The sequence below is a fragment of the Argentina anserina genome, chromosome 2 (genome assembly GCF_933775445.1).
Source record: "Argentina anserina chromosome 2, drPotAnse1.1, whole genome shotgun sequence".
NCBI lineage: Eukaryota > Viridiplantae > Streptophyta > Magnoliopsida > Rosales > Rosaceae > Argentina > Argentina anserina.
The window spans coordinates 7,778,682-7,787,792 of record NC_065873.1 but is presented as its reverse complement, the minus strand read 5'-3'; the positions used below and the strand labels follow the sequence as shown (position 1 = coordinate 7,787,792).

The 9,111-nt window shown below is 37.3% G+C and overlaps 1 protein-coding gene across 1 annotated transcript; it reads left to right on the top strand.

The window, feature by feature from the left end:
• The first annotated feature begins 305 nt into the window (after positions 1–305).
• LOC126783556 (uncharacterized) lies at positions 306–3,060 on the top strand. The gene is made up of 6 exons (XM_050509040.1): positions 306–624; positions 732–791; positions 1,856–1,932; positions 2,019–2,075; positions 2,257–2,323; positions 2,416–3,060. Exons 1-6 carry the CDS (start codon positions 340–342, stop codon positions 2,536–2,538), a joined length of 669 nt encoding a protein of 222 aa, XP_050364997.1. The 5' UTR covers positions 306–339; the 3' UTR covers positions 2,539–3,060.
• Positions 3,061–9,111: the final 6,051 nt, after the last annotated feature.

Below are 9,111 nucleotides of genomic sequence, written 5' to 3'. Positions count from 1 at the left end.
AAGGAAACTCAGCATTAGGATCAAAGCTGTACTCATAAGAACCCAAAAATTAAACCGTGAAGATGCAGATACGTGGTCGAAAAGTTGGTCTACAAGATGGTTAGCTGAATAGCTTTTTTTTCTTTTTCTTTTTTTGAGAAGAAGCTGATTAGCCATTTAGGCTTGTATCATCTGACTAAACGGTTTTCGGTACCAATTTACTCCGGACGGGTTTTGGTTCGTATTTGCGGGTTGAAATGTAATTCGGATAAACTTGGCTAAAGGGAAGCCTCCCTCATTCATACTTAAACCGTTAAACATTTCTACCCAATTTGAAATTCACCGTGTCAAACTTTCCCCATGACTCTCTCTAAGCGCGCGCTCCAATCCGCTGCCGATTCCTCCTTCCTCCTCCTCCGTCGGCGAGGCCTCTACTCCTCTTCGTCGGTCTCCACTAACGGCGCCGTCACCCACGCCTGCGAGCTTGTCAAGTCCGGCGGCAACCGAGCCTTTCCGCTCGACACTTTGGCTCTTGTGCGGGGCCTGGAGGCCAAGGGTGTCCCGACCAAGCATGCCGAGGCGATCACGATGGCCATCACCGGAGTTTCCACTGATAGCTTGGAGAACGTGCACCAGTTACAGAGGGTAAGGCCGTGCCCGCCACCTGTTCGACGATTTGCTTCACTCGAAATTTCTGTTGCGTATGTGTTATTGTGCTTTGTTTTGATGAGTTTTGGTTTGTGGAATTGCAGACCGTGATGCTGCAAGAAGCGAAGCTGTCGAAGTTCGAAACTGAAGTAAAGAGTCTACAGGTTCCATTCTTTTCCATCTTGATTCTTTATAGCATGCTTTGTTTTCATAGCTAGTACTCTTTGATTTTTCCCTGAAGTACATGATTTCTGTCAAATTTGAACAGTTTGAAGTTAGTAATGTCGAATTAGGTGAAATTGCCTTATCATCTTAAGTGATGTAACATACTTTGTTAAAACCAAAATAAGATCAACAAGGTGTTAGAAAGAATGGTCAAGCACTCAAGCCCATGGCAGGCTACCATGTGGGCGGGTTTGAACCTCCTCACTGTACATATCTTGCTATTTGAAATAACCTCCTGGTGTTTTCCAACATTAAATTGGTGGTATTCTTGCAACGTTGAATTGCTGGATGACTGCCTTTTTTTTCTAGGGCTTCTTCTAGAGTTTGATTCGCTTGTCCACGCAAATGTATTTGATAGAAATAACCATATGAAAATTATGTGTGTCTCATGGATGAATGGGAGCAGTGAAAGCTTAATAGATGGTGTGAAAGGAATAGTTGGATGCCACTTACATTTTCTTTCATTTCACTTTTAACAGTAGAATGTTGCTTAAAAATCACCCTCTACACTAAAATTGTGAAGTAATTAGGCCAAACATTCTATCCAGCTTCTCTTTACAAATGAGTTTAGTGCACTGTTTTTCTTCTCTATGTTTTTTTTTTAACAAAAAGAAAAGGAACTCAAGTGTTGTTCAGTAGTAAGTCTAGTTTCCAGACTTGCAGAGCATTTAAGTTCATCCTATCCATTTTAGCATCAATCATTAGAGACACGCTAGATTATGATGGTATGATAAAGTTTCCGTACTCGACATACACAGCACGACTCAGATGAATTTGTTTCACTTATCTGATGAATTTATATCTGTGTGGTGAAACTGAGTCTTAAACTCATGTTGCATATCGTTGTAGATTTCTGTTGCCCTGTAGAAGGGGCAGATACTGGCTCTTTTTATATCTGTCTAGAACCGTATATTATGGTTCAAGCATTATATTTTCAATAGCCCTTAATATGAAACCAGAGTTATCATTTTGTGGATTTTGATCGCTCCTGGGTTGCGCGCAGGAACATCATTTTTCCATTTTGACACGTGAAACAGAAAAGCTTCAGAGTGTCATAGACAAGATGCGTAGTGAACTGAGGTAGATCTTCTGTTTGGCTTCTACTGGTTGGATATTTTTGTTTACCAATGTTCTTGATCCAATATATATTTGGTTTCTGGAAATAGGTATGAGTTGGACAAGGTGGCTGCTGGGGCACGCTTGGATTTAAATCTTGAGAAAGGGTAAGAAGTTTTTTGTTTTTCCTTCATTGCATTATCAAACTTCTCAACTGCAGTTGTCAGTTGTATATGTAGTTCTTGGTATCATTCTAATTATTACTGATGCATCAATCCTTCAATTTTATCTGTTCGTATTGTCCGACTCTGTCCTTTGATTTAAATACTCTACTTTTGCTTAATCCAGGCGCATGCGTGATGAGTTTAGCAATCAGAATGCAGAAACAGCCAATCTGACAAACAAACTTGATCGAGTAATCACCATTGCTGCATCTATGTAATATTTATTGTTTGGTTTGATGCATATTTTTCTCACAATACTAATTTATCTGAACTTTTTCTACAGGAAATTCAAGCAGTAAAAGCCTTGGTTGAAACTGGAAAATATGAAGTGATTAAATACTGCATAGGGACCCTTGTCTCCATGACAGCAGTTGGTATTGCTGTGCTTCGCATTATGATGAATTGAGCAACATCATCAAAGGTTACAAATCATTTGTATGGTCATTCTTTTCATAACAGTAAGATGCTAGGATAAGTATATTGTTGTAGGTTATAGCTATTGTGGTCCTTAAAGGGTTCACTCAAATGATCTGTTATGACAATTTGATGCATGAACACAATTACTAGGTTGAATGAGAAATCTAAGATAGTCACAGTTCCAAGAAAATGTAAGTCCATGCGGCCTAGTTTCTGTTCTCTTTTGCCGTATCGGATAGGTGAAATGGAAATATATGAGAACTTTGAACAAATTGTTACTAGAATCTGCAGTAATTTCTGTCGATTTTCAGCTAGGTGGTTGTTAGACTAGGTTATTGATTTGTCCAACTGCCTGCATATGAAGGATATGTAATTTTGAGATCAAAGTACGTGTCACGCAACTTCGCTATGTTCTTTTTCCTGTTGATAGTTTCTTTGTTCCATGATCATGTTATGGAGATCATGCTTCTAATATTAGAACGATGTATAATTTTGATGACAACAATGTCTAATGAATTGACCCTTTTGATGTTCCTGCATCAAGCTTATTGGCGAAGGTTTAATCGAGTGATAGATTAGATTGACCTCAGTTATGTGGGATGCGTTGTTTTTGATTCGTTCACTTGGGCACTTGGGTGCAATCGCTCACAGGATCGGAGTAGGTGAAAGGTGATCATGAAACGCAAAGGATCAACCGTAAACATTTTTTTTCTCTAGGAAGTTATACTTTATATATACTATAAAAGTTTATAAGTCAAGTTTAATTAGTAAACAAGTCGAGTTTTTAACGAATTTGAGTTAGCTCGTGGGCTAAACGAGTTGAATGAGCCGAATAATTGTTGTTCAAGCTCGGCTCATTTTCAAGGCTCATTTAACTTTACGAGCTCGATCCGAATGAATTAAAAGCGAGCCGAACGCAAGCGGCTCGAGCCTACTTACAACCATATGCTTAACGCATCCCTCATTCTTTTAGGAAACGAAAATATTTGTTAGAAAAATAAGAAAGAAAAGAAATTAGCAATATGAACCTTGATCACTCCTAATTAATGTGTTCATGGTCTTAACTTAAGCCACAAAGAAAACTTCATCAAGAAATAGAAGTGTCAAGCAAAAACAAAAACAAAAAAACAAAAAGGAATCTAGGGTTCCCGCTCATTTTATAGTTGGAACAAACTTTGAAAATCAAACACCCGCCACGTGTACTGGTCATACTGGGTGTAGGACGATCCATACCATAGAATAGATTGCAGAGGAACGCTGTCTCTTACAAGTTGCAATCAGTCAATCACAATTTGATCTCCAAGAAGTGAAAAACTCTTTCATGGCGATGACTAAGTCCAAAGCCTCACCAACTCAAACTCCATGGAAACCGTGCTCTGGTATACTTATTTCTTAATTTATATACCAATCTAAACACTTATTTCATGCTCTACTATCAGAAATCTGGTACCTTAATTATTAGGGTTCTGTGAACGGAAATTCCACTCCGTAGTTAGTTATAATGCTTTTGGGTGTATTTGCAGTCTGGAGGGCCTCAAAGGCTAAGCTGTTCAATTCCCAACTCGGAATTTGAAACCTCGCAGGTTCTGATATCATACTTGTCCATGTTTCTCTGTCTTTTTCATTACTTTGGGTTTTATCTATGGTTACGGTCACGGTCACTTGGAGCATTTTGCTGTTCTGGAAAATGGGTTGCGGTTTTAGGGTTTCTGGGGCTTTACAATTATATGAACAAAATCATGCTGACCATGAGAAAGTTGATCTCCATATAGATAAACGGGTCCTGTGCTGTCGCCCCCTCTGAAGATGTTTTTTGGTGTTTTGGTAATCTGATTCTGTAGTGGCATATTGTGTTTCGAGTTACAATGTCTATTAAATTAGACTAAAAGATTTATTTATTGTCCTGGATTACTTGTTAGGCCTAGATCCTTTCTTCAATTACAGCCTCGGGCAGGGTTTATATCCCTCCTCGTTTCCCAAATTGATCGATAGACCACATCATTTCCTGTTTCAATCTGGTTATTAAGACTAAGGATTTTTTAAAACAATGTGACTGGATTCTTGGTGTCTTGACTTTCTTCCCTCTAGATGAGGTACAAGGATTACATTTGTAACGCTTCCACTCCCCGAACCAAACAAGGCTTTGGAGTTTTTATAGAAGTACATGTCATTTGCCCATTTCAGTGAGTAGAACCCGAGTAATTGCCTAACTTATCAAGAGTCTATATATACTCTATAGTCTATACTGTACGGTTTGTACATCAGTAGATTGCTATGTCTATATAACCCAACTTGGACCATTCCCAATCAAATAACAAAAACGTATTAACCGAAGATAAGAATTTCACTCATATACTATATCTGATTGAGAAACTGTATTTTACAAATAGAGCTTTGAACTCTGGATTACAATACAGACTATATGATCGGATTTCTATATCCACTTATCTGAACAATCAATACAAGTGCCTACTAAATAAAGGGAAAATAGCAATAGAATGGGCACTGTGTTTCCATGCCAGGAAACAGGATGAATTGCCAACCAGAGGACAAATACTGCACAAAGTGTTGTGCTAGCACTGTAGCCACTTTGTTGAAGTGCTTGACATCTTTCATCTCAAATTGGGTCTAACAGACAGCGAGACAAAGAGGTTAGACATGGAGAGTCTTTTGGCTCTTCTCATTTTAGGAATTATTGGTGATTTCAAATGCCTGTTTCTACCGGGGATCCAAGTAACAGAGTAACGATATGCGCGTTTGATGCCAATAGGCTATTTGGGTGTGTGCGTGGTTGGTTCTGCCGCAGGCAGGCTCTGTTACTCACCAGGATATCATTAATTCTGTTTGGCCTCCTGTGATATTTCTATTGTCAAAACTGGTACAAAAACTTAAATAAATGGGTACTCATATTGCCACTTGAAGTAAATTGAGTGTTGATTTCAGTGCATATTATGGTTCTAGGGTTCTGGAAACCACATTTTAAGTCGCATATTGTGTTTATTGTTTTATTCTTCGCATGGTTGGTCTTATGTAAAATTGTCTGTTGTTTTATTTGACATGTTAATCCTCAAACTGGATTCAGGAACTTCGTCTATCATTGATGGAAAATGAATTTGAAAAGCTTCGAGTTGAGATGAGGACGATGCAAAGTGAAATGTCAACGTATGGATTTTGCAAGTATGTTGGCCTTTTAAAATTGACCCTTCAGTTTTATTGTTCAATTATCTGTGTACGGTTAGATATATGTCTCAAATCTAATAATTGAATTTGTTGCCTCAAACAGTTGTGAGAGTGGCGAGGAATTCAACAAAGGTGTGCAGGTGACAATCATGTTTTTACTGGAAATGTGTGGTTTGGCAACTTTGAACGCATTAGTGCAGCTTATAGAGTTGAATTTTCGTAAAGAATCTTGGAACTTGTTTATAGGGACTTCATGCATCTAGTGATCAGATGAAAGCTACATCCAAACCTGCAGACATGTCATGGGGCTTGAATGTAGGCATCTTCATTCCTCCTCGTTGGTTGATTCGTCTATGTTGGTGTTCCTTTTGTAGTGTGACATGGCTGGTCCTCCCACCCATGATTTTTTTGCTTTTTGTCTGCTGTTTCTGCTTCTTTTGTGATTTCCAGCGTTAGATGAGAAGAAACGAATTGATTAGTTTTCAAGTTAGAACTTCCACTTCTTGTGTTTTCAGTTTCAGCTTTCATGATGTAGAGACAATTTAACTTCATTTTACTAAGAATGCTTCATATTCCAGTAATGGGGCTTACCAATTCTGGAGTACTAAATGCTTACCTATGAATAATCTGACTTCATTGGTACCTATCCCTTAAATAGGTTTTCTAGTCTCTATCTTGTAAAATCTACAGACTAATATGCTGTTTCTATATTAGTTCTGAAATCATGTTGGCTAGATACCTTTCTGAACCAAGTGGTTTCACTTAGCATGCTTGTCTGCCAACCAATACTATGTAACTGATCATTATCTTTCTGTTGTGATTGTAACCTTATCAAAGTGAAGCATATATTGCACAGATCAGGCACTTATTAGAGCATCTAACAAATCCCAAATTTTCTCTTCCTCCTGTGTTGGTTTACTGTTAACATAGCTGAATTGGACCAAATGTAAAATTCATAAATCTCATACCTCCTTTCATTCCTGTGAACAAATAATCATCCCTCCCGTGATCGATCTCCAATGAATTTTGGATTTCTCCTCAGAGTCTCATTCCCTTAGAGCAGCAAGTCGACATACTAAGAATTGACAAAACTTGTTTACTGGCCCCCTTAGTTTTGCTCTCCAACTCACTAATTTATATATTTTGGGCCGCCGGATCTCCGCCGTCCGGCACACCGGTCCCGTTTGAAAGGTTGTTGCGTTTCATGTCAATTGGTGGCAGCGCCACCAATCGGTGAGATTCTTGTCTCATTTTGAAGATTTCATTCCATTCTATAAACCCTCCAAAAGATTTAACCCAAATCGTTTTGTGCTAGGAGAATCGAAGAAAAGAAATCCTAGGGTTTAAATTGGGGCGTTTCGGTTTTTGTTAAACTGAAGTGTTTAGGCTTCGATTTAGACTTTGGTGTCAACTAGAAAGTTGTTGGAAATGTTATTTAGATTGTGGTGGTAAATTTTGGTGATCATCTGTGGTCACCGGAACGGTGGCGGCACATGAACAGTGTTTCATGAACATTGATTTGTGAACAGTGTTTCATTACCAGTGTTCAGCTGTAATGAATCGTCACCTGAGATTTTACATATCATGTTCTAAGCACTTTATCATGCTATTAGGTGACCAAAAAAACGAGTGAGAGAATCGCTATCGGTTTTGTGGAAGTTTCACGCAGGAAATAAGGTGAGTAAACCTCACAATGATCATTATGATCAAAGTAGTGCTATAGTTATTAAATTTAGTTTGAGTTGTTAACATAGTCATTGCATCACTAGCTTATATAATTTGTTCTAAAATATGTTTTGGTTTAAATTACGTGAACTTGATCATCTACGGTTCATGGGTAAGTGAAACACTATTTTAATAAATGATTTTAAAAAGTTTTAGTGATTATGGACTATGGTGAATGTGAGTAAATCTCGCTATGACAAGTTTACCATTATCGGTGACTCATATTTATGATTTCTTAAAAAGAGTGAACTGTGACATCTATATAATATAGTGGGTTGTGTATGTGTACAAAAATAGTAAATACGATACATACATATGGGTTGATATATTATATAATGTTACGTTTTTTATTTTTAAATGAGATTATATTGTTGTGCAAGAGTCGCTTGATTGTAGTACAATAAACATGTGTTGATTGTTATATTGTACGTGGTTTTAACATTAAGTCTTGTTAAAATGTATTCTAGTCTTCAGACGTTATTGGCAGTAATCGGAACCAAGCCTTGGCCGGGTGTCGGTTATAATTCAGTTAGAGCTTTAGTTTTTCTGCCGGTGTACTGCATGAGGGGTAATAGATGGGTTGCCTAAATCTCATGAGAACCCATATTTTTGAGTGATTTTGGGTAACAAATGGGCTGCCCAGTGTTTGTCGGTGTATTACATGAGGGGTAACAAATGGGTACCTGGGTCTCATGAGTACCCATGTTTTTAAATGATTTTGGGTAACAGAAGTGTTACCTAGTGTCTCATGATTACACATATTTTTAAATGGTATTGGGTACCAGATGAGTTGCCCAGTGTCACATGAGTATGTTTGTCCTTAAATGTTATCTGTCATATTTTCTTTGTATGTGATGTATGTTATACTGTTGTTTTACTCATATGGGCTGAAAAACTTACCGTGTTTGTGAACAGTGTTCTGTAAAACAGTAAAGCCGAACAATGTTTAGTAAATAGTAAAACATGAATAGTGTTCTGTGAACAGTTTTATGAACAACATTTAGTTGTACTGAAATCGTCACCTGATATTTAACGTATCGTTTTCTAAGAATTTTATCATGCTATTAGGTGACCGACGAAACGAGTGAGAGAATCGCTTTCGATGTCGTGGAAGTTCCACGCGGGAAATAAGGTGAGTAAACCTCACAATGATCATCATGATCGAAATAATGTTATAATTATTGAATTTAGTTTGAATTCTTACCATAGTCGTTGCATCACTAGTTATAAAAAGTATTTAAAAAAAATATGTTTTGGTTTAAAATCGTGAACTTGATCGTCTACGGTTCATGGGTAAGTGAAACGCTATTTTAATAAATGATTTTGAAAAGGTTTGAGTGATTATGAACTATGGTGAATGTGAGTAAATCTCACTATGATGAGTCTACCCTTGCCGGTGACTTATAGTTACATTTTTGTTAAAAGATCGAACTAGGACATGTATATGATATAGTGGGTTGTGTATGTGTATAAAATGGTAAATACGATACATATATATATTGGTTGCTATATTATATATTGTCACGTTCTTATTTCCAAATAAATTATATTGTAGCAACTATATTTATTTTATCTGAGCAAAAGTCGTTTTGTTGTAGTATAATAATATGTGTGGATTGTTATTTTACATGGTTTTAACATTGAGTCTTGTTAAAAC